Source organism: Protopterus annectens, chromosome 9.part0, assembly GCF_019279795.1.
Source record: "Protopterus annectens isolate FY-2018-M chromosome 9.part0, PAN1.0, whole genome shotgun sequence".
NCBI classification, from domain to species: domain Eukaryota; kingdom Metazoa; phylum Chordata; order Ceratodontiformes; family Protopteridae; genus Protopterus; species Protopterus annectens.
In genome coordinates, this window is record NC_056743.1 from 1,941,237,898 (window position 1) to 1,941,265,126 (window position 27,229).

The 27,229-nt window shown below is 40.3% G+C and overlaps 1 protein-coding gene across 1 annotated transcript; it reads left to right on the plus strand.

Annotated features, from left to right (window-relative positions):
* The first annotated feature begins 14,980 nt into the window (after nt 1-14,980).
* LOC122810837 (extensin-like) lies at nt 14,981-16,003 on the plus strand. The gene has a single exon (XM_044082392.1). It carries the CDS (start codon nt 14,981-14,983, stop codon nt 16,001-16,003), a length of 1,023 nt encoding a protein of 340 aa, XP_043938327.1.
* The last annotated feature ends 11,226 nt before the right edge of the window (nt 16,004-27,229 follow it).

Genomic DNA, 27,229 nt, shown 5'->3' on the forward strand with positions numbered 1-27,229 from the left:
ATTTTTAGCATTTACTTCTCTGAAGTCAAGGCCAACATCAATGGCCTCTGGCTGACTAAATTTGTAGATAATTGCAAATTAGGAGCTGTCATTGAATTGCCCTCCAACACAAATGTTCTTCAGGAAGGGCTGACACAAACAAATAACTGGTGCCAGAACCATGGACTAAACCTAAATGCCAAGAAATGCATAATACTATTCTTAGGGAAGTCATCCACCCCAGGTAACTATCAAACTGACAACACAGTCCTAAGAGCTGACCCAGTAGTCAGGGACCTGGAAACATATATAGTAATATAACATTTGGTCATCACGTGTCTACAGTAGTGAGGAAATCATTCTACATTGTGCGACTTATAAACAAAGTTATAGCATCTAGGTCCAAGGAAGTCACTGTTCCACAGTATTCAGCATTCATCAGACCTATCACTGAGTACAGTGCCCCCTTTGGCATGTACCTAACCAGGCATAACCAACAATTAGAACGTCCACAGAGATTCCTCACTTAAAGAACACAGGGCGTAAGTAACATGTCCTATGCAGACCACTTCAGGACCCTATTCCTGTATTCTGTCTCCCATAGGCTGCTGAGGAGAGATCTATATCTGGCATACATGGCATTGTCAGACCTCAATCTGATGGACCTCCTGCATATCTTCAAAACAAACAGCACCATAATTACCCATCCTAAAGACTTAAACCTTGTCTGTGATATAAATAGGACCTGCTGGAGAGACAGTTATGCATCCCAGAGACTACCCCTTCTCTGGAACAGGTTCCCCATCCATGTGAAGCAGAGTTCTTCCATAACCCAATTCAAGTGTAACTTGGACAATTGGATGGGGAACAGGAAATTCATCATTGGTTTGGCAGCTATGTCTATAATGAACACAGGCAATGTGTAAATGTTTCATCTCCCAAGCCCCTGCTTACACTTATCAAAGGTACTAGAACTTGTCAGAGATGTGTGATGCATGGCTAGGCTTAAAAAGGCCCTTGCAGTCATTAGCCTAGTAAGCACCTATGAACTAAGTGACTGAGGATGTTTTACTTTGTCTTTGTCTGCTGACCTCTAATTATGGCTGACCTTTCTTTCAGGCAGTTCACCTAGCAGGATAATAATAACCCTGGTGCTGCCTAAAACAATTGTGGGTACCATTCTTCAGAGGGAAAGTCTCATTCACCAGTGATACTAGTGGGGGTTAGCAATAATAGGTCAGGTATGGTATTAGACTGCAGGCATGTGTTTTTGTACATATAATGTATTTGTGGGCATAAACATGCAATATCAGCCCACTTACACTGTGCTCCCATGATTGTGAATGCTGGATTTCTACCTTTTATCCAGCTAAAGATCTCTCTCTCTCTCTCTCTCTCTTTCTCAGTCTCATGTTTACTAAAGTGCAAGAACTGCATAGCTAATCCCTTATCACAAGCCCAGGTCTGGAGATCAGAGCCTTGACATTTAAATCTTGAACCTCACCCCCACCCCAGGCTGGCTTTCTCCTGCCTGGAATGTTGTTAAACATGGGCTGCTGCTGCTGTCTTTGAGAGTTATTACTAGATTAACACTTTTTCAGCTACATCAAACAGTTATGTGGGTCAGTTAGCTGGCCCAATGAACAACGCAGTAGCTAAGGCATGAGGGCTCCCATCTTAAGTACTGACAACACCAAGCAAAAATATAGTTTGGCCAGCAGCCTCTGAGGGTAAGAAAGCTGGAAGTGAAAAACATCAAAATATGGACTGCAGCTACGCATTCATTAAAGCAGATAATAATAGTAGGTAAAATAATGTATGGCTAAAACAATGCGAAACACTAATTAGAACTCCGGAACACATTGTGTGTGTGTGTGTGTGTGTGTGTGTGTGTGTGTGTGTGCGCGTGTGTGTGCGTGTGTGCGTGTGTGTGTGTGTGTGCATGCGTGTGTGCGTGTGTGTGTGTGTGTGTGTGTGTGTGTGTGTGTGTGTGTGTGTGTGTGTGTGTGTGTGTGCGTGTGTGCGTGTGTGCGTGTGTGTGTGTGTGTGTGTGTGTGTGTGTGCCCATGCGTGCATTCACATGTGTATGAGACAGAAACAGGTAGAAGTGGGATGCTAAAATCAAAGCTCATACATAGCAATATAAATGACACAGCACTTGCTAAACTGTATTAAGAAGAGGAAGGTAGCAGGGTGATGAAAGGAAAACTGTGATGGGAATGACAGCAAAATGCAAGCTTAAGGGTAATATTACAAGAAATAGGAGTGATGTGGCATTTCCACCTTTCATACCCTTCAATGTATTAGTACAAGAATTCTGGACAAAGCCAAAAATAAAGGAGGACAAAGGCCCAAAATCAGGGGCAGATTTTAAATGTTGGTCTTACAAACTTAGAAAGTTGGTGCAATAATGGATTTTGCATTACCATACATTTTCTGAAGGATATGAAGTCTAAAACTCAATTGTCTGTCATTATTTAATGACTTCTGTAATATCCCCCTCTGGGCCAGTAATCAAGGAGCCTGAATCCTCACCACTGGCACTGGAGAGGGACATTCACTTGGAACAAAAATGGATACTCCCAGTATTTCCTGATGAAGCTCTCTGCATCAAGCACAATTTCCTTTAGGAGCACACAGGGAGCACACTCAGTCCCAGGTCTGGGTTTCTCTAACTGTCTCCCTCCAGGTCCCCATTAAGACTCCCCACTGGCACAGCTACAAAGTTGAGACCTCAGCCGAGTGTTCAAGCCAAGTTCTTCAGCACCTTCTCTGTGAAACCAGTGCTTTGTGTCCCTGCTCCCAACAGCTGACACAAACACAATCTTTGAGGTGTGATTTTCACACAAACACACACACACACACACACACACACACACACACACACACACACACACACACACACACACACCTGGGAAAGGCTGGCACAGATTTACTAGCTATGCCCCTTTCTGCCCAGATTATAAGGTAGTTACACCATTGCCAGATACTCCAAAGCCAGCTACTCTAAGGCTCTTTCAAGGGTACCCAATTATACTGAGTGAAATTAATATTACTATGAATAGTAGTTTGACCAATGCAGTAAGGCTTTCAGGAGTGGCCACAGACTCACCAAGCAGATATGAGTACTCTCAAATGTTAAAATATTCTCTAAAGGACCAGCCACAATGAAAAGTTTAAATATATTTAACAATAAATAATAAAAGCACATGAAAATACTAAATATCTATTTACAACAAACACCAGAGTTGCAATCACAAGAGATATTAAAATAAAACAGATGAATAGATTCACACAAATACAGAAATACAGTACTTAACTAATCTCACTATATTTTCCTGACTGATCTCAAGAGTTACTATTCCCTGGTCACTTTCTAGAGCAAGGCAAGATGAAGTGGGTGAGTGGTTCTTCTATATCAGGTTTCCAAAACAGAGTGCCTTGAGACTTCAGTCTCATCTAGTATTAAACATTATTTTTGCGATGGATTTCAGAACATCATATACATCTGGTCATGTGACTCCTGGTTCTCATACAACCCACCATTGCTAGAAATTGCCAGGATTTAGCACCTATGTGTCAAACACACACAAACACACACACACACACACACACACACACACACACACACACACACACACACACACACACACACACACACAGCCTTGCTAAGACCTGCTGCATCTCCTGGGAGTCATAAAACCATAAAACACCTCTACTACATCTTCCAATAGGAGCTAATAAACCATACTTCTTACAAGCATTGTGTCTCTGGCTTCATTCAAAACTGAGAGATAACATCTTAATGGCCTAGACCTAGTAATTTAATTTTTTAGTATTTCTCAAAGTTAGCTGGAGCTCAACTTAACCTCTTCTCTTCCAGTATCCTCTGTTAAAACATATACATTTAAATAGCCTAGCAGAGCACATTGTTGATACATTTTTAACACAAGCAACTTTGCAAATACATTTGACTTTTCAATTTTATAACTAGCCCTTTTATTCTAGCAACTTTTTAAGTTTATTAGAGCAATATTTAAAAATTGTCCCTATTTTTGAGGCTTTGACCCTGCTCCCTTTTTGTTTGCCTTTGTCCAGACTTTTTGTGCTAAGAGGTTGAGAGCTATGGCGACAGATGACATGAACCTTCCTAGGAGCAGGTCATTCTGTATAATTAGTCTGTTCCCGGCTATAGTGACAGGTGACATGAACGTTTCTAGCAGCAGGCCATTCTGTATAATTAATCTGTTCCTGGCTATGGAGATAGGTGACATGAACCTTCCTAGCAGTAGGTCATTCTGTATAATTAATCTGTTCCTGGCTATGGCGACAGGTGACATGAGCCTTCCTAGAAGAAGGTCATTCTGTATAATTACTCTGTTCCTGGCTATGGTAACAGGTGACATAAACCTGCCTAGGAGCAGGTCATTTTGTATAATTATTTTGTTCCAGGCTATGGCGACAGGTGACATGAACCTTCCTAGGAGCAAGTCATTCTGTATAATTAGTCTGTTCCTGGCTATAGTGAAGGTGACATGAACCTTCCTAGGAGCAGGTCATATTGTATAATTAATCTGTTCCTGGCTATGACGACAGGTGACATGAACCTTCCTAGGAGCAGGTCATATTGTATAATTAATCTGTTCCTGGCTATGGCGATAGATGACATGAACCTTCCTAGGAGCAGGTCATTCTGTATAATTAAGCTGCTCCTGTTGTATTTCTGCCATGGTCTTCCTTACTCCTAGCTATGAAATATTGCATGTCAGTGGCCATTGGAGTGAGACTGCACCATGTGTTCAGGTAGTATCATTTTGTAACCTTAGCACCAACCACTTCCATTGTCAGATGCACCACCTCAACTTAATGTCTTAGTAGCTGTGTCCTACCTACAGCTTCCCCCTTTTATTCCTAATGAGATTTGTAGCGGACCAGCTCATAGCATTTGCTGGCAAATGTTTTGTTTCATGTGACCTGAGTCTCCCCCATAGAAACAACAGCGGCACAAAAACCTTCAGTTTGGAAGACAAATACACCTGCATTCTCTGAATGCAGAAGGATGACCCTACATCTAGATTCCTTAATTTCTGTGCCTTACCTTCTCACAAACCTTCTGAGGGCTGCTAGCACAACAAAGTGTCTCCACAGTCCTGTTTCTACAACTTTGCCCAACTTATGATGGTACAGGCTCATTATATCTCTGCAGTTTAGCCACGCCGTCATATATCTTGTTTGCTTCTTTCTTCAGCTACCTCACAGTGCTAGCAGTAACACTCCCGGCATCTGAGTTTCAAGCCAGTGTTCATACTCTGCTCACCTAGAAAAAAGCATGATTCATGCCTCTGCTGTATCACTGAGCTAAGAAACCCTTCACAAAACACACACACACACACACACACACACACACACACACACACACACACACACACACACACACACACACACACACACACACACACACACACACACACACACACACACACATACAGACACACACACGCAGTTAAGTAAGGATTTTTGCAGAGTTGTCAAGCTTCCTCTCACCCCCACATAATTTGTTACTTATATATGCTAACTCTAAAATCACATAATCACACAAACAGTACTGACTGTTTCCTCTACTCCGTGTTTGCATGATCTCTAAGTCAACCAGTAATAATATATAAAGATACTGCTTGGCAGACAGTGTGCTTAACGACTAACAATACCCAAAAGAGGGCGGTATCAGTGAGTGAGACTCAGTCAATGGGTCATTGAGAGTTGTCTGATAGTTCCCCTAACCAAGTGACCTGTTTCTATTTGGTGCCTAGAGGCAGATGTACAAAATGTCCTTTTAGTAATGAAATTACTGGACCCACCATATCATTTTGTTTAGAGCTTCAGAGAGAAACACAATGCCCTGTTGGTATAGGCGGATAACCCATTCGAAAGACTTAAACCTTGCCTGTGATATAAATAAGACTTGCTGGTGTGACAGGTATGTATCCTGGAGACTATCCCTTCAGGGGAACAGGCTCCCCATCTATTTGAAGCAGAGTTTCTCACTTACCCAATTCAACTGCATCTTGGACAATTGGATGGAGAATAGGAACTTCAGCATGGTTTGGCACATATGTCTCTAATGAATACAGGCAGCCTGTAAATTGTTCATAACCCAGGTCCCTGCTTGTAAATGTTTCATCTCCCAGACTGCTGCTTAAACTTATCAAGGGTACCAGAACTTGTCAGATTTGGCATGCATGGCTAGGATTAAAACTGCCCCGGTGATTGTTAGTCTAGTACACACCTATGAACCCAATAAATAAACCCAAAAATACTATCCTACTAAAGAAATAAAAACTTCATATGCTATGGGAAACAAAATCTACCACCACCTTATTTATTTGTTAAACAAGTAGGTAAACTGGTCTTTCTCAAATCCTTTTTAACCATAACATGCACCACAAGGCAAGTGTAAGTACAATTTATATGGGTAGCATTGCATAGACAGTTAACCAGCATGTTTCTGAGAAATTGGAGGAAACTGAAATACCCAAAGAAACCCCACACAAACATAAGGAGAATGTGAAGTTTGCTAAAATAACGAGTGGAAGTCAGGACTGAGTCCAATAACCCGAAGCTATAAGGTAGAAATCTGCTAGTAGTTGTTGCTCTAATGTCAACAGAAACAGGTTATTTGATTCCGGGGAAGAAAATATCAGCATGCGTGTAAACAAAATGAACCTGATGTGGTATGCTTACAGGTGTAAACAAAATGAACCTGATGTGGTATGCTTACAGGTGTAAACAAAATGAACCTGATGTGGTATGCTTACAGGTGTAAACAAAATGAACCTGATGTGGTATGCTTACAGGTGTAAACAAAATGAACCTGATGTGGTAATGGGGCGTCCAACCTTTTGGCTTGCTGGGGCCACACTGAGTGAACAGAAATGGTCTTGGGGCCGCATATAAAATATATCATATAGTTAACTCTTTCGTTGCTCCGGAAGACTACAGTTGACCTCCTGGCTGTACTGTAGGTGCATTTGAACAATGAATAAATGTAATAAATGCCTAATATTTGCCTTAAAATTCTAATTCTCCTTCTAACTCTAATTCTCTAATCTAGCAGTTAACTCTAACATCTTAGTTAATATATCTATATATATATATATATATATATATATATATATATATATATATATATATATATATATATTTTTTTTACAAACAAACAGATATTCACTACAGCACTAGCATTTCTCACTGGGAAAACCATTCCAGCAGTCCAACTATGTAAAATGTCAACATCAGCAGTCCTACAATACTATACTCCACAAAAATAACCCAACAAATTTGCAATAAAGTAAAGAATTCACATTACTGACTTAATAAAACAATTCTGAATAAGCTACAAGAGGGTCTCACCCAAACAAATAACTGGTGCCAGAAATATGGCCTCAAGGTAAATGCCAAAAAATGCATCATCATCCCCTTTGAGGAGAGTGATGTCCCCACAAATTATCACATTAATAACAATGTTGTAAGCACGCAATAAGTCGTATGGTACTTGGGCACCCAGGTTGATAGAAGCATGACTTTTGACCACCACGTTGTCTCCGTTGTAAGGAAAGCTTTTTACATGGCTCACTTCATTAGTAAGGGTATCTCATCCAGGGACAAGGAGGTCATAACATCCCTGTATTCTTCCTTTACAAGAGCCATTATTGAGTGCAATGCCCCTTTTGGCATGTGCCTCAGCAAAACACCCTGCCAAAAGCAAGACTACAACCATTTCTGACAAAAAAGGTCAAAGGACTAAGTTCACTTAGTTATCCAAACAGACTAAAAAGCTTCATGCTTTCCTCTGTCTCTCATGGCTTGCTTTCCAGGCTAAGAAAGATCCTGCCTTAAGAGACTTCCTCTACCTCAGAAATACTGGTTATACTTAAAACGCTCACTACAAAGACCACAGCCTTCACTGCAACATAAACAAGCCACTTTTTATGGACAGGTTCTTGACACAAAAACCTTCAACTTCTGTAAAAAGCTCCTCTCATTATCAAACAATATAATTCAGCAACACGATGGCTGGATGGATAGCCATAAATGTAGTCCTTGGGTAAGTAACATAGCCTTCATCAAACCAGATGGAAAATCCACATACTAACCTTTCCCAGCTGGATGGCTAAGATCTAATATTGGTTACTCAAGTCTAGTTGCCCAAGAAGAGGGGCATGTTTAACTAAGAATTCCATTTGCAAAGTTATATTCACTATACATATTAAATCTCTCTCTCTCTTACACACACACACACACACACACACACACACACACACACACACACACACACACACACACACACACACACACACACACACACACACACACACACACACACACACACACACACACACACACAAAAAGCCCCTACTTGTAAAATAGGCAACCTCAGTAATCACATGACACCCACTCACTGAAAGAAATTGTCTGGAAGTCAAAATATCTGAAAAAAAAATCATAATAGAGATGGATTCATCCATGTAATTTCCCACCACCAAAAGGACCATCAATAAATAAACAAACAACTGCTCTGCAAAAAGTTAATCAATAAGAAAACCATAAACTATAATGCTACATACTGGTGTAAACATATAACTTGTGTCAATCCCCGGGTTAATCCATACCAAAAGATTGTTTCAGAGCTTCAGCTATGTACAAACAGCTTTCTCCTAAAAACTTTACTCATTGATATTTGCCTTGCTATAATTATAACTGTAAAAAAAAATGTTTTTAGTTTATTCTGTACCTCAATGATTCTCACTGTTGCGAGATGTAATCTCTGCCATATTGTATGAGTACCACATCCATAATTTGCTGTCTCTCTCTCTCATGTATTGTATTATATTGTTTTGTGTTACTTTTGGATCTTTTCTCCCCAGGCCTCCGCTGAAAATGGACTTGTGTCCAGTCGGACTTTCCCGGTAAACAAATGTAAGATAAAATAAAATAAATAAAAATAAACTTCCCTCCAATCTAAAGCCATTGGACATTCAGGCATTTTAATTTGTGCAGAAGTTACTCACAGATTGACAGTTTACTGAGCTGTAATGCTGACCTTCGCTTTTGAAAAAAACAAATTCCCAGACTTTGTCAATAGCTCAAAGTGTAGAGAGGATTATTTATTTATTATATATTTATTCATTTTTGGAAAACATCTTTAAAACTGTTAAATTGATTACACACCCAGAAACACAGAAAAGTTATTGTGATTATGTAAACCACAGACTGCTGCAAGAAATCAAAGTCACATTAGCACTCTAGGCTTAAGTCCGAACAGATGAATCATACCTGTCAATTCCAAAAGAAGTAAAGTAGCTTAATAAGAAGGTTATTTGCAAGGTTACATGGCAGTTTATATTGGAAATAAGCAGAGATATTAAAAAAGCTCTATTTTTCATAATTATGCCGAAAAGTCTTCCAAGGTAAATACAACTTCTGATTTAGTATGGAACCATACCTCTCAACCTTAGAGCAGGAAATCTGGGCAAAGTGAAAAATGAAAGTGGGACACAGGCCCAAAAAATAGTTATGCATCACAGACACCATTGAAACAACTGTAGCTGCAAACATTATACATCACTTATAATCTTTCTATCCCATTATTGTCAGTTAAACATTATATGGCTCATTCAGTCCTGCCTTATTTTGCATCAAAGAAAACCATGCTTTGAAATGACAAATGCATTAAAAATAATAAATAAAACACATTGCATCAACATCCTGCAACTTCCTACCTGCAAGCAACCACAGAGCTTTCACTGAAACTAGGGCTGCTTGTTTCCCCAGAATGACAGCTCTCCCTAATTAAGTCTAATGGTATACAATCTACCAGTATCTGGACTACCTGAAATAAATTAAATTATGGCCTGTAAATTGAAAGTACACTTTGTTTAATTAAATTATATTTCTAAGCCCACTTACTATATTTGTTCAGTAACATCCCAATATCCATTTCCAGGTCACTTTACAAGACATTGGCAGTGGCAGACTTGGCATCCTTCAGAACCCCACAGACCCACGCTACTACATTGCCCATTAAATGTAAATATCCATCCACTGTAAATGGCAAGAAGCTATGTCTTAAAAAAATCTACTTCTGGCATGAGTACCCAAGTATTAGGTTTTGAAACAAAGAAACATTCTCCACAGTCCGTAAGTCTCCGTCTTTAATAATCATCTACTGTTGCACTCCCAACACATAAGCACTTACATACACACTAAAATCCCCAACTTTTAAAAAATGACATTGTGCCCACTTGATTTGCCAGTATTGATGATCCGCCAAAGTTATGCTTACTGTTGTCCAATCTACCACTGATTAGAACCCACCAATGAAAAAACAGTACTAGGTGCTTTTTTGTTTGTCTGAAAAAACAATACAACTTTATATGCTACAGTCCCACATAGTCAGTCCACTACTGACCCATTAACCCTAGGCTGCTGTCTCATTTTTACTCCCTGGAACTGCATTACCTTGGATGACTACTTTTATTTCCTAAGCAAAAGACACAAATTGGAAGATGAGGCAAAAATCCAGACATTCTTTGAAAATCCATACAGTTAAGAGGTATGAGTTCATGTTCAATACAACACTCTCCCTGTCAGGAAAGCTGCAATTTAATGAAAGTGCACTCTTAATGTATGATATATTTGTGAGCTAACTTGTTTGTGTTCAGTAGGTAGACTGATCATTGTTAGCCACTTTGTGCATGCGTCTCTCTCAGACATGCACACATATACACACATACACACACACATACACTCTTCTTCTACTTTCACGCACACAATTCTGCTTTCATGCATGCACTCACTCACTCCATACTTACCTATTAACACAGGTAATTGCTGTCCCTTTCAAAGGCAACAGCAGCAAATCCATACATGAGTCCCTCTTCAGCGAGAACACACACACACACACACACACACACACACACACACACACACACACACACACACACTGATTGTTCAGAGCAAAATAATGGCGTAAACACACTGGCCCTTTTTTGGCTCAAAAACAAAACTGGAAGGGTGCTTTGGCGCATGTGCACACCGACATTAGCATTACAAGTCACGAGAGTGAAAAACACAAAACAAAAAAAGTGTTTTGGGGCATGCGTACATTGATGTTTCAGTTAGATGTTGAGGGCCACATGGAAGAGCTCCGAGGGCCGCATGCAGCCCGCGGGCCGCAGGTTGGACACGTCTACGAAGGAATCAGAAAGAAATCCAGGATATTTTTGCATGCAAAATATATATATGCAAAGTAGCAGTTCATGTTCATTCCAAAGACCTGCATCTGGACCATTTCTCCCCAGGCCTCTGCTGAAAATGGGTTTTGTCCCAGTCAGACTGTCCTGGTAAGTAAATGTTAAATAAATTAAATAAATAAAAAAATAAATGAGTGTAAGCAGATTTTGTGCTGTCTCTCCTTCTTTAGTAGAGTAGCTGAGGAAGCAATAATCTTTCGCAAAATAGAAGAGGAAGAGTTGCACGGTAGCCTAATGAACTGAATATAACCTTACTGAAAACACTTGAGCAGTTTAATACATAAAGCATTGAAGATGAGGGAGCATTATGAAAATGTTTTAAGTAATTCAAGGAAACAGACTGAAAGTCAGTTGCATCCCTTAAAATGAGCTGCATCAAGACAAGATCACATACTCTAAGGATGTAAGGATGGATCGGGGTGACTCAAGGATGTATTACTTCACAGAAAGAGTGGTGGATTATAGAACCATATATCCAGAATGAGATAACTGAGTCAAATGTAGTGATGGATTTCAGTGCATGGGGTGGACATAATGTTGGGAAGAAATATGCCATTATTGATTTGCAGTGTATGCATTAGGTGGGGAAGGGACAGAGGGACAAACTAGGAAGTCAAAGCAGTCCTTACCTGCTATTACAGTATAAACTATGAGATGTCTTATCTACAGTGATGCTGGTCAATGGAGTTTGTGATCTGGCTTGGGCTGTTGAGAAATGGCAGGAGGATGGCAGAGGTACAGAATACAGGAATGGCACACATGCCTTCTGGCAGCATGAATAATGTGCTAGAAACAGAGTGAGTAACAGAATGAATGACACTTTAGAGCAGGTAAAGGGTCAAGCACTAAGACACCTCTCAGTGTTGGAAAGAATGAGCATACCTAACAACTACATACAATCCTACAGTGGCAAGTTATAATAATCAGCTGCTGTGAAGGCAGCATTTCACCACGTACTCACACACACTACACACGCTCCCCCGCGCGCGTGCGAGCACACACACACACACGAGCATGTGCGCTCAATGCTCATGCAAACAGACAGGATCACACATGCATATGTACACATGCCCACATGCATCTCTCACACACAAACACACACACTGCCACACTCTTAATGAGTGAGTACATGGATATAAAAGTGCCATCTGGAAGAAGAAGAAAAAAAACTAGAAGCAGAAAATAGAACATAAATGTGGAAATGACTTGTATCTAGTGTGTCTCATTTAGAATTATTTTTTTTCAATAAAAGTTATAAGGCACTATACATAGCAATATCGTATGTAAGCAAGTAGATACTGCAGTGAACTGCCTGGTAAGATGATAAGTCCTTGCCCTCTCTCTGTCTCTCTCTCTCTCAGTCCTCGTATGGGTTATTTAAGCAGTACTGCCACACACGTTCCCCAGGAGATTAAAAAGAACATATGTACAGCTGTTGTATTATCAGGGAAGTTTTACAAAGGTCTGAACCAGTCATCAATGCATGCAGCACATTTAACCTTTAAAGAAAATCAACAAGAAGTTCACTCTCTCTGTCTCTTCCATTTCTTAAAATAAAAATAATTTTCTATTTACCCGCAAGTGCCCATATAACCAGTTCAGTTCCACAGCAACACAGAGACTGCAGGCTCCCAATCACCAGCATGCAGACATCAGGGTCAGTCTCTGGAGCATTGCTCTTTCCTCTGCCAATCAAACGAAGAATACTTGTAGAGTTAATTACACATGCGTCTGCAGACAGCTGTTGCTTAGCAACTGCAAGGTAGATGCAGCACAGAGGCAGTCCTAATGACAGAAGTGGAGCTGTGAAACAAATGTGCTTCCTGCATTGTCTCTTGATCCTTGGTTTTGTTGTTTTCAGCTCATTTTACTCATGGAACTCACTTCTCCCAGATCTGTATTTAACATAAGGATGGTAACAATACACTTAATGTTTGGACTGCCCTGCAAACATGAAATGTCTGTACATATGTCTGTCTAGTACATCTCAATCTATCCATCACCAACTTTTTCCCATTTTTGCACTAAAGGTCAGGTGTCACGTCGACAATGACCATTATATAATGCCAGTACTTAGACAGCAAGGTGGCTAGCCCTCCCACAGTTGTTCTTCCATACCACACACATACACATACAGGCATACACATACTCGCACTTCCACCCATGAACAATTTAGAGTGTCCATTCCATCTTCTGCATGTCTTTGAAATTTGGGAGGAAACCAGAGCACCTGGAGAATACGCACATGAACTCAGAGAGGATGTATAGACTCCACACAGAAGGCACCCCAGCCATATAGGTATGTATGTAAGTATATGTTTGTATGTATGCGTGTATGTGATACACATACACACACACACACACACACACACACACACATATATATATATATATATATATATATATATATATATATATATATATATATATATATGTTCATAGGTTCATAGGTATGTACTAGGCTAATGACACTGGAGCCTTTACAAACCTAGCCCAAAACAAATTGCCCAGGCACTGTGCCCCCCGATGTTAGTTCACAATGGCCCTATCCAGTAGGGCAACTGGAATGATCCCTGGAGTGAACTTTCTGTTACCCATCCACTCGTCAAGATTTCTCTTGAAGAGGGCCAGCAAGGTGCTCTGGTTGACATGAATGGGGAGCTTATTCCAGAGTATGGGCAGTTTTTGGGAGATGAACCTGTCCCTCCAGCATGTTCTGTTAACTGTGGTAATGAGGTTGTGATCCCTGGAGTGTGTGTGGCGTGGGGGGACTGGGATTTCTTTAGGTGTAGCATTTCAAGTAGGGCTGGGTCGGACATGGCTTTGTAAGTCAAGCAGAGATCACTATACATATATAAATATATATATATATATATATATATATATATATATATATGCACACACACACACACACGGGTCAACTTTGTTTCATTGAATCTCATTTCACTGAATTTCATTTCACCTTGACCACTTTGCTGAAAACTCAAATTACTGAAAACTCATTTCACTGAATCTCATTTCACTGATCTACAGGTAGTATATGCCACTGTGTAAAGTACTGTAAGGCAAGGAAAAGGCATATGCCCTTTTCCCGACTGTAGTGTGATCCTGGAGTTAGTATAGATAGTTGGGGGTGGGGCACAGCCCCCCACATTGGGTGGTGTGGGGGGCATAGCCCCCCACTTAGTTTGAGTACATATTGTCTTCTGGAGAGAGTTAGTCATTGGTGTTGCAACCATGCATTGCTATTCTTAAAATGTATTGTTTTGAAGTTTTTGGTAAAATACAATATAAAACAAACAAGGTAGGGGGCTATGCCCCCACAACCCCCAATGTGGGGAGAGGTTCCCCCCACACCCCCAGTAACTATATATGCTAACTCCAGGATCACACTGCAGTGGAGAAAAGGGAATAAAACTTTTACTTGCCTTACAGTACTCTACACAGTGCCATATATACTAACTGCAGTTCATTGAAATGAGATTCAGTGAAATGAGTTTTCAGTAATTTGTGTTTTCAGCGATGTGGTCGGGGTGAAATGAGATTCAACGAAACAAAGTAGACCCATATACATAATATATATATATATATATATATATATATATATATATATATAGATATAGATATATATGTGTGTGTGTGTGTGTGTGTGTATGTGTGTGTGTGAGATTAGATAATGAATGGTCAAAATGATCAATACAAAAACATCAACAAAAACACATCGCCCATTCATTATGTCAGCAGTACTGAACAGTGGCACAAAATACATTGGAAAAGGAAACAAATTTCCTTTCCCTTTTCCAAAGTACTACCCTATCCTATCCACCTTAGTAACGCCTGTTTGCCTTAATCCTCATCCTGTCCCTGCTCCTAAACCTAATGTACCCAAATTAGTAATGCCTACTTTCCTTTATTCTAATCCTGTCCCTGCTCCTAAACCTAATGTACCCACATTAGTAATGCCTGCTTACCTTAATCCTAATCCTGTCCCTGCTCCTAAACCTAATGTACCCACATTAGTAATGCCTGCTTACCTTAATCCTAATCTTGCCCCTGCTCCTAGCCCTAACATGCCCACATTAGTAATGCCTGTTTACCTTAATCCTAATCCTGTCCCTGCTCCTAAACCTAATGTACCCACATTAGTAATGCCTGCTTACCTTAATCCTAATCCTGTCCCTGCTCCTAAACCTAATGTACCCACATTAGTAATGCCTGCTTACCTTAATCCTAATCCTGTCCCTGCTCCTAAACCTAATGTACCCACATTAGTAATGCCTGCTTACCTTAATCCTAATCCTGTCCCTGCTCCTAAACCTAATGTACCCACATTAGTAATGCCTGCTTACCTTAATCCTAATCCTGTCCCTGCTCCTAAACCTAATGTACCCACATTAGTAATGCCTGCTTACCTTAATCCTAATCCTGTCCCTGCTCCTAAACCTAATGTACCCACATTAGTAATGCCTGCTTACCTTAATCCTAATCCTGTCCCTGCTCCTAAACCTAATGTACCCACATTAGTAATGCCTGCTTACCTTAATCCTAATCCTGTCCCTGCTCCTAAACCTAATGTACCCACATTAGTAATGCCTGCTTACCTTTATCCTAATCCTGTCCCTGCTCCTAAACCTAATGTACCCACATTAGTAATGCCTGCTTACCTTTATCCTAATTCTGTGCCTGCTCCTAACTTAACGTACCCACATTAGTAATGCCTGCTTACCTTTATCCTAATTCTGTGCCTGCTCCTAACCTAACGTACCCACCTTAGTAATGCCTGCTTCCTTTAATCCTAATCCTGTCCCTGCTCCTAAACCTAATGTACCCACCTTAATAATGCCTGTTTACCTTTATCCTAATCCTGTCCCTGTTCCTAAACCTAATGTACCCACCTTAGTAATGTGTGTTTCCTTTAATCCTAATCCTGTCCCTGCTCCTAACCCTAACATTTGTAATACCTGCTTACCTTAATCCTAATATTGTCCCTGCTCCTAGCCCTAACATACCCACCTTAGTAATGCCTGCTTACCTTTATCCTAATGCTGTCCCTGCTCCTAACCTAACGTACCCACCTTAGTAATGCCTGCTTACCTTAATCCTAATCCTGTCCCTGCTCCTAACCCTAACGTGTATTTTATCTTACAAAAGGCCTTTCCAGAGCACCACTACTACATAAGACAACACATACACTCATCACACACACACACATACTCAATAACTCTGTCCCTTTACTCTGCCTTTACCCTACACCTAACGCAATGACACTCACACACACACACTAAATCTACCCTCTTACCTAGCCCTTACCCTAACTCTAAAACAGTCTCACACAAACTCTCAGCCTCACCACTTACTTACCTTTGTCAACCAACAGCATTCACCCAAATGGCCCTTTGCTCAATGCATACAGCAGTTCAGTTGTGTCGCAGTGTTCACAGTTTCATATGTGTATATCTAAATATATAGAATTTGATAAGAAAATGAGGGGTGATTGTCCTAAGGGTAGGATTATCTAGTATTGAATGACAGCTGACATTTGTATTTCATCAGTGGTAGCTCCTCATCCATACCTGTTCTGTATCCATCACACTCTGTAACTCTCTGTACACACACACACACACACACACACACACACACACACACACACACACACACACACATATACAGAAGCATATCTAAATATCATAAATTCACTGTCGACTAACATTCCATCAATGAACTTGCATTGTGGGGAATTTAACTGAAAAAACAAACAAAAATATATATTTTTGTAGGGGAGCATTCCCCCCCCCAACCAACTCCCTCTACAACTTAAATATGCTAGCTCTAAGATTGCACATCGGGAGGAGGGCTGTTTTAAGTGATCTCACACAGAAATAATACCAGCAACCAAACAGGAATCATCAAAATGTATATATAATATATATACAACACCTGTAATATGTAGTTTTTATGGATCTGAAGAAGCGTGCTTTATGTACGTGAAAGCACTTGTCCTTGTTCATTAAATTCTTCAACTCATCGTGGTGGTCTGCTTCTAGTGTTTTTGTACCTCAAGTTGTTCTTTGTTTTTGGAGCGGACCTTCAGGAACCAGCGTTACTGTGTTTTTCATCAATCATCAAAATGAGTCAACCTTTCCCATTTTGACAAATGCAGCAGTTAAAAAAATCATTTACATCATCACTCCAAAGTTAATATATGTTGAAGAAAAGGGAATACTCTGAGATACAGATATAGTGGGGTTATACTATGTCCACATTTTTGCATATTCAGTCTCTGTACTCCAGAACTCACAGATGTAAGTCTTAGACTTTAATACATTTAATTGTGTCAGTCTCTCAGAAATGCCAGAGTGTGAGACATGTCAAAGGCCTTGGCTAAATCCAGGTAGGTAGTGTGCACTGATTTGCATCATCCAGTGTTTCAGTGACTTTCTTTAAGAAATTCATCAGACTCAGCAGGTTTATAAGGATTGAATGTTTTTCAGCTGCCAATATTATTATTAATGAATTCTATAATGATTTATTGCTTTGCTTTACAATTGAAACAGGTAAAGACTAATTGGTTTACAATTGTCCAGGTTGGCAGTATGGCTGCCCTTGTGGAGGAGTACCACAGTACCTGTGTAGATAGAGAGATAGAGAGAGATTCAGGTGGCAGTGTTTTCAGCTAATAAGGAGAGGGCCTAATCTGTTGCCTTGACCCATGCAGATAGAGAGTTTGGATTTGGAGGGGGCTTTTCAGACTGGACAGGAGTGAGGGGAGGAATAGCAAAGGGACTGGAGGACAGGTTGAACTAATTTTTCTGCTTGTTTTTGTTATCTTCCTGGCCGTTGGAGGATAACTCAGTGTAGTGCTCAGTCTTGATTCTAAGATTCCTGATGTAGCTTAAAAAGGCTTTGCAGTTCTCTTTGGATGAGGTGGCAATATTTAGTTTGTACTTTGCTTTGCAGGTGTCAATCTTGCACATACGTTTATTGCTTAACGTTTTGATATCACTTTTTTAGTAAGATTTGTTATTACTGTCGTTCCAGCTTAAGCACTTGTTTCTCAGTTTGGCATTGCATTTGTGGCAGATGGAATATATACCTAAATTCAACAGTTTAATTGGGAGTGGAAATCAGACATATAAGCAGCCACATAAATCTTGTTATCTCATTAAATACTGCTAGAAGATTACCTGAGAAGACTAGGATTTGACAGTATATTGAGCTGAGTCTTTATGGAAAACAGGACAGCATGGTGGTCTGATTTCACCAGTGATGGGGTGACTATGGGTGTGGAGCATATTGGTACTAGATTTGTAATAACAACGTCAAGCAGGTTTCAGTCCCTAGTAATAGAGGGTAGTATATGGCCTAGAGACTTAGCAGTTGATGATGTCCAGGACATTGTATACCCATCTGTTGTCTGTGGTGTATATTTGCCAATTTATGGAGAACTCTCCCAGAATGGCTGTGTTAGGTTAAATAGTTATACACTCTGATTTGTGTAGGTATACATGCTATGGGCTGTAGAAGACATGACAAATATTCTATAGTTAGCAGTTATATGACAGGTGGAATTGTGGATAGTTGCCAGGTTAGGCATGAGGTCACTTTCCTGCTGAACTAGCCATGAGATTTCAAATCCTTTTCAAACTCTGTTAATACCCACAGAAACAACAGCCTGTTTGTATCCTGCATATTCTTAGACTTATCCAAAGCCTTTGATATGGTGATCCATAGTTTATTCCTAGAAAAACTGGCCACTTTTAACATAAATTCTTCCACCTTATCCTGGTTCAGTAGCTACTTATCTAACCGACAACAAGCTGTTCTTTGGGTAAACAACCTGTCACCCCTACCTGCAGTAACCACTGATGTCCCACAAGGGTCCATTCTCGGCCCGCTGCTATTCTCATTATTTACTAATGACAGCATCATCCATGCCCCCTGCCTCAATAGTCCAATACACAGATGATACCACCATAATATGTGCAGCCCACACCCTCGACAAACATCAAATCATAACCCAAAACAGCTTTACCCTAGCCAAAGAATGGTTCACCAACATCAAACTACTGCTTAATCCAAAAAAAAACTAAACATTCTTTTCAGTCCAAGTAGATCTCCCCCCATAAACAATAATTTTGCAATAATATCCAAAGACAATACTAATATCACTCCAACACTACACACTAAGCTCCTAGGAATAGAAATTGACAATAAACTCAAATTCGACATCCATATTTCTCTTTCTCAAACAATCAAGAAAGTCAACAAAAAGATCGGACTCCTTTACAGAAACCACAACTACATGACCAGACACACAAAATCCACCATAGCTACAGCCCACCTGTTATCTATACTTCTTTATGCTTCTCCAGTCTTCACCAACCTTCACCAAACAGAGATCTCTAAAACTGAATCATGCTACAACAAAATTGCCAAATTTGTTAATGAAGCCACTCATAGGTCCCATCACTGCCAATCCCTTAGACAACTCAACTGGCTTGAGTTACCTCAAATCCTCCTACTCAACCAACTTACCACTGTCTATAAGCTCTACTACCTTCCTATGAAAACACTTGTCTTGCAACAATTAATTCAACCCTACACACCCTCCAGAAACATAAGATCAACACACCAGAACCACATAAGTGTCACCAAGCACAAAAATGAAGCTGGCAAATCACTCTTTGCCTGCTGCATTACAAAAACGTGAAACCTCCTACCCGATCACCTAACCTCAACATCCTCACCTTACCTCTTCAAAAAAAACATCAAATCCCACTTTATGCAAAACTGGCTATGTTCATGTCTTCCCCCAGGCTAGACCAAATCTACTCACTGCTATTAATACTCTCCCAAATAATGAATACTACCATGGTTCTCAACCTCTAATAGTTTATTGACACAATGCTAGAAAGAAAAGTATTCTCTACTATCGTACCCCATTTGCTCAAATTCTACCAGATAATCAAATATAACTAATTTCAATCTATTGTTTGTAACTGCATTCAACTAACATAGTGTACTTTGTGTATGAATATCTTGTACCTTGTGAATGTTACTAATGTAATGTAATACTTGTGGAGCTTTGTGCATGAATATTTTTGTATTGTGTAAATGTTAACTAATGTAATATAATACTTGTGGAGCTTTTCTCCCCGGGCCTCCACTGAAAACGGACCTGTGTCCAGTCGGACCTTCCTGGTAAACAAATGTAAAATAAAATAAAATAAAATAAAAATGAATATGAACACATCCCCACCAGAAATGCAACCCCCCTCAAAAGCAGATCTAAACAAGTGGCAGGTATTTAAAAGACTGAGTGTTGTCAGTGTATTGCAACCAACTTTCTGAAACTATATAAATGTGCACATTTTTAAGAATTGGAAAGATTCAATGGCAGACATTTTCTTGTTTAAATGTCTTGAAATTGAGCGGTGTCACACTGAGATGGGTGTGATTTGGATTTCTTAATGTATACTATTAGGCATAAATTTGAATGTCCACATCTACCCACATATAAAACAATACGAAATAACAAAAACTTCAACCTTAATAAATTCCTAGAAGAACTTAAATTATGCAATGTGTCAATTCTAAAACAACTACCACTGGATGAGGCAGTAACACTCTTTAATAACATATTCCTGGCCATCCTTGACAACCATGCACCTGCACGCGCTATTAGAATTAAAACAAAAGTTGCTCCCCGGCTTACTAAAGAAACCAAACTAAAGATCATCCAAAGAAATAATGCCTGGAACACCTGGCGCACCTCTAAAGCCCCACAAGATCAACTCAAATTTTGACAATATAGGAATGATACAAAAAAATCCATATTACTAGACAAAAAAAACTATTTCTGCCATCTACAGCAGAAACACCACAACACACCACAGAAGTTCTAGGCGGGTATTAACAAACTCTTCCACCCAGGAAAATCCACTACTCCAACCCCCTCAGCCCCTACCCAAATATCTCCAGAGTCCCATTGCCAACACCTTCAACAGTTTCTTCACAGAAACCATCCAGGCCCTTGTTAGCAAACTTAAACCCACTTGTCCTAATGCTGAACCCCCTAAACCCAGTGACATTCTCTCCTTCAGCTTCCAAAAAGTTCAGACTTCACTCATTAGAGCCCTAATTAAAATTACTCAAACCAACCACCCTTTCAGCTGACCTCCTCCCCGCAGACTACCTGCAAAAAGCTGCTGATATCATAGCATACCCTGTCACTATTTTGATAAACAGAACCATAACTGAAGCCTCTATCCCCTCTATCTGGAAAATATCCCATGTCATACCACTCCATAAAGGTGGCAGCTCCACTGAACTGTCAAACTACTGACCAATAGCTATCCTTTCCCCCTGGCTAAAATTATGGATAAAACGTAATCGAACAAAGAATGTGTCTTGAGCCTTGTGAACTCCAACCAATAAATGTAGTTAAAAGTCTTTCAGCAGAAACAACATCCATAAGTAAAATGTTTTAATAAAGAAATCTTTCATAACACAGTAAGCGTCTTCAGAACTCTGAAGAAGCTTACTGTGTTGTAAGTGAAAGCGCTTAATGGAAGATTTCTTTATTAAACCATTTTATTACTTGTAGTTGTTTCAGTTCTTTTCAGAACTTACATTTGGCTGGTTGAAGTTTTTGGATCCCAAGACACAGGAGGAACCGGTATTTCTTTTTGGCTAAAATTATGGAAAAGTGTATCCAGAAACAACTCTTACACTTACCTTATTCAAACTAATCTTCTGGCCAACTCCCAGCATGGATTTAGACCACAGCACAGGTTCATAGGTTGATACTAGGCTATTTGCCCTAGGACATTTATAAGCCTAGCCAGAGTGTGTTTGGCTTTCGCCACCCTTTTAGATTAGTTGACTGTGCCTCTGTATAGTAGCTCACAGAAGGTAGCCCTTTTAAGGTTAGTTTACTGTACCTCTGTCAAGCAGGGACACAGAAGAGATCCCAGGGGTAAACTTGCGATCTCCCATGCACTCGTCAAGATTTCTCTTGAAGAGGGTCAGTGAGGGGCTCTGCCTAACATGGATTGGGATTTTGTTCCAGAGTGTGGGGAGCCTCTGGGATATAAATCTGTCCCTCCAGCATGTCCTATTTATTACTGTGCTGAGGTTCAAGTCCCTGGAGCGTGTAGCTCTAAGAGATTTGGATTTCCTGAGGTGAAGCATGTCCATTAATTCTGGGTTGGACATGGCTTTATACGTCAGACACAGATCGCCTCTGAGTAGGCGGTACACAACTGAGTAGAGCTGCAGTTTCTTTAGTCGAACTGCATAGGGCATCTGTTTGAGTCCCTTGATCCTCTTGGTGAGGTACTTTTGGGGTCTTTCCAGTTGCAGCAGGTGTCGGGTACGGTACATCCCAAATGGGGCATTGTATTCAATTATGGGCCTGATAAGTGATGAGTAGAGGGGCACAATGACCTCTCTTGATCTAGATGTGAACCCTTTTGTGATAAAGTGGGCTATATAGAAAGTCGTTCTAACCACTTTGGCAACATGATTGTCAAAGGAGAGATTGCTATCTACTTGGGTCCCCAAGTCCCTAATTACTTCTTCAATACTTAATGGATTACAACCTATGTGGTAATTTGTGGGCACTTTGTTTTTCCCAAAGGGGATGACTATGCACTTTTTGGCATTTAGCTTTAGGCCATGGCCCTGGCACCAGTTATCCGTCTCTGTGAGACCCTTTTGGAGGATGCTTGTGTCAGCCAGAGAGTCGATTACGGCACCCAGTTTACAGTCATCTGCGAACTTGGTCAGCCATAGTCCACCCGTGTTAGCCTGTACCTCGAAGAAATATATACCGAACAAGAGAGGTCCCAGGACTGAGCCTTGTGGGACACCACTTGTAACTGGTTTAGAGTCTGACATGCCACCTGGTACTCTGACCATGTGGGTTCTATCCCTGAGCCAGTTTGCAACCCATCTTATGACATAGGGGTTGATATTTAAGCTGGTGAGCTTATTTATGATGGCCGAGTGGGGTATTGTGTTGAAGGCTTTTGCGAGGTCCAGGTAGGCTGTGTGGACTACCTTCCCTTCATCTATGGCTTTGGTAACTGTTTCAAAGAAGTCGACCAGGTTCAAGAGGCAAGATCTGCCCTTAACAAAGCCGAATTGGGTAGGATCCAGTGTCTGGAGGTTCCCAATGTCTTTGTTTATGATTTCCATGATGATACGCTCCATAGCTTTACAGACCAGGCTAGTCAGGCTTATAGGGCGATAGTTTCTGGGGTCTGTTATGGCACCACCTTTGTGGAGTGGGACCACTGTTGCTGTACGCCATTCCTTGGGAACATATCCTGTAGTAAGGCTGAGATTGAACAGTGACTTTATATGAGGGTTTAGTTTTTCTTGGAGCTCATGTAAGTCGCAGCCCGGGACACCGTCTGGTCCCATTGATGCTGTGTTTTTTGCTTTGGAGAGGGCAGCTCTCACCTGTGCATCTGTGATCTCAGGAAGGCTACACTCTGTTGGGATAGACATTTGCTCTTTTGGGAGGGGGGAGTTTGCACTGATCATTTCTGCCAGGATGTTGGCAATGTCTGTGAGTTCAGTGTATTTTTTGTCATTTTGCACTAACTCAGAGCATATCTGGGAGTTGCCTCCAAGGTTCCTGACATAACTAAAGAAGGCCTTGTGATTATCTTTAGTGTCTTGTGCAATTTTTTTTTTCGAAGCTGGCCTTAGATGATTTTATGAGGGATCCTCAATAGTCCAATACGCAGATGATACCACCATAATATGTGCAGTCCACACCCTCGACAAACATCAAATCATAACCCAGAACAGCTTTACCCTAGTCGAAGAATGGTTCACCAACATCAAACTACTGCTTAATCCAAAAAAAAAATAAACATTCTTTTCAGTCCAAGTAGATCTCCCCCCATAAACAATAATTTTGCAATAATATCCAACGACAATACTAATATCACTCCAACACTACACGCTAAGCTCCTAGGAGTAGAAATTGACAATAAACTCAAATTCGACATCCATATTTCCCAAACAATCAAGAAAGTCAACAAAAAGATCGGACTCCTTTACAGAAACCACAACTACATGACCAGACACACAAAATCCACCATAGCTAGAACCCACCTGTTATCTATACTTCTTTATGCTTCTCCAATCTTCACCAACCTTCACCAAACAGAGATCTCTAAAACTGAATCATGCTACAACAAAATTGCCAAATTTGTTAATGAAGCCACTCATAGATCCCATCACTGCCAATCCCTTAGACAACTCAACTGGCTTGAGTTACCTCAAATCCTCCTACTCAACCAAGTTACCACTGTCTATAAGCTCTACTACCTTCCTATGAAAACACCTGTCTTGCAACAATTAATTCAACCCTACACACCCTCCAGAAACATAAGATCAACACACCAGAACCACATAAGTGTCACCAAGCACAAAAATGAAGCTGGCAAATCACTCTTTGCCTGCTGCATTACAAAAACGTGAAACCTCCTACCCGATCACCTAACCTCAACATCCTCACCTTACCTCTTCAAAAAAAACATCAAATCCCACTTTATGCAAAACTGGCTATGTTCATGTCTTCCCCCAGGCTAGACCAAATCTACTCACTGCTATTAATACTCTCTCAAATAATGAATACTACCATGGTTCTCAACCTCTAATAGTTTATTGACACAATGCTAGAAAGAAAAGTATTCTCTACTATCGTACCCCATTTGCTCAAATTCTACCAGATAATCAAATATAACTCATTTCAATCTATTGTTTGTAACTGCATTCAACTAGCATAGTGTACTTTGTGTATGAATATCTTGTACCTTGTGAATGTTACTAATGTAATGTAATACTTGTGGAGCTTTGTGCATGAATATTTTTGTATTGTGTAAATGTTAACTAATGTAATGTAATACTTGTGGAGCTTTTCTCCCCGGGCCTCCGCTGAAAACGTTCCCATGTCCAGTCGGACCTTCCTGGTAAACAAATATAAAATAAAATAAAATAAAAATAAAAATGAATATGAACACATCCCCACCAGAAATGCAACCCCCCTCAAAAGCAGATCTAAACAAGTGGCAGGTATTTAACCGCAATAAAGACTGAGTGTTGTCAGTGTATTGCAACCAACTTTCTGAAACTATATAAATGTGCACATTTTTAAGGATTGGAAAGATTCAATGGCAGACATTTTCTTGTTTAAATGTCTTGAAATTGAGCGGTGTCACACTGAGATGGGTGTGATTTGGATTTCTTAATGTATACTATTAGGCATAAATTTGAATGTCCACATCTACCCACATATAAAACAATACGAAATAACAAAAACTTCAACCTTAATAAATTCCTAGAAGAACTTAAATTATGCAATGTGTCAATTCTAAAACAACTACCACTGGATGAGGCAGTAACACACTTTAATAACATATTCCTGGCCATCCTTGACAACCATGCACCTGCACGCGCTATTAGAATTAAAACAAAAGTTGCTCCCTGGCTTACTAAAGAAACCAAACTAAAGATCATCCAAATAAATAATGCCTGGAACACCTGGCGCACCTCTAAAGCCCCACAAGATCAACTCAAATTTCGCCAATATAGGAATGATACAAAAAAATCCATATTACTAGACAAAAAAAACTATTTCTGCCATCTACAGCAGAAACACCACAACACACCACAGAAGTTCTAGGCAGGTATTAACAAACTCTTCCACTCAGGAAAATCCACTACTCCAACCCCCTCAGCCCCTACCCAAATATCTCCAGAGTCCCATTGCCAACACCTTCAACAGTTTCTTCACAGAAACCATCCAGGCCCTTGTTAGCAAACTTAAACCCACTTGTCCTAATGCTGAACCCCCTAAACCCAGTGACATTCTCTCCTTCAGCTTCCAAAAAGTTCAGACTTCACTCATTAGAGCCCTAATTAAAAAACTCAAACCAACCACCCTTTCAGCTGACCTCCTCCCCGCAGACTACCTGAAGAATGAAGAAGCTTACTGTGTTGTAAGTGAAAGCGCTTAATGGAAGATTTCTTTATTAAACCATTTTATTACTTGTGGTTGTTTCAGTTCTTTTCAGAACTTACATTTGGCTGGTTGGAGTTTTTGGATCCCAAGACACAGGAGGAACTGGTATTTCTTTTTGGCTAAAATTATGGAAAAGTGTATCCAGAAACAACTCTTACACTTACCTTATTCAAACTAATCTTCTGGCCAACTCCCAGCATGGATTTAGACCACAGCACAGGTTCATAGGTTCATAGGTTGATACTAGGCTATTTGCCCTAGGGCATTTATAAGCCTAGCCAGTGTGTGTTTGGCTTTCGCCACCCTTTTAGATTAGTTGACTGTGCCTCTGTATAGTAGCTCACAGAAGGTAGCTCTTTTAAGGTTAGTTTACTGTACCTCTGTCAAGCAGGGACACAGAAGAGATCCCAGGGGTAAACTTACGATCTCCCATCCACTCGTCAAGATTTCTCTTGAAGAGGGGCTCTGCCTAACATGGATTGGGATTTTGTTCCAGAGTGTGGGGAGCCTCTGGGATATAAATCTGTCCCTCCAGCATGTCCTATTTATTACTGTGCTGAGGTTCAAGTCCCTGGAGCGTGTAACTCTAAGGGATTTGGATTTCCTGAGGTGAAGCATGTCCATTAATTCTGGGTTGGACATGGCTTTATACGTCAGACACAGATCACCTCTGAGTAGGCGGTACACAACTGAGTAGAGCTGGAGTTTCTTTAGTCGAACTGCATAGGGCATCTGTTTGAGTCCCTTGATCCTCTTGGTGAGGTACTTTTGGGGTCTTTCCAGTTGCTGCAGGTGTCGGGTACGGTACATCCCAAATGGGGCATTGTATTCAATTATGGGCCTGATAAGTGATGAGTAGAGGGGCACAATGACCTCTCTTGATCTAGATGTGAAC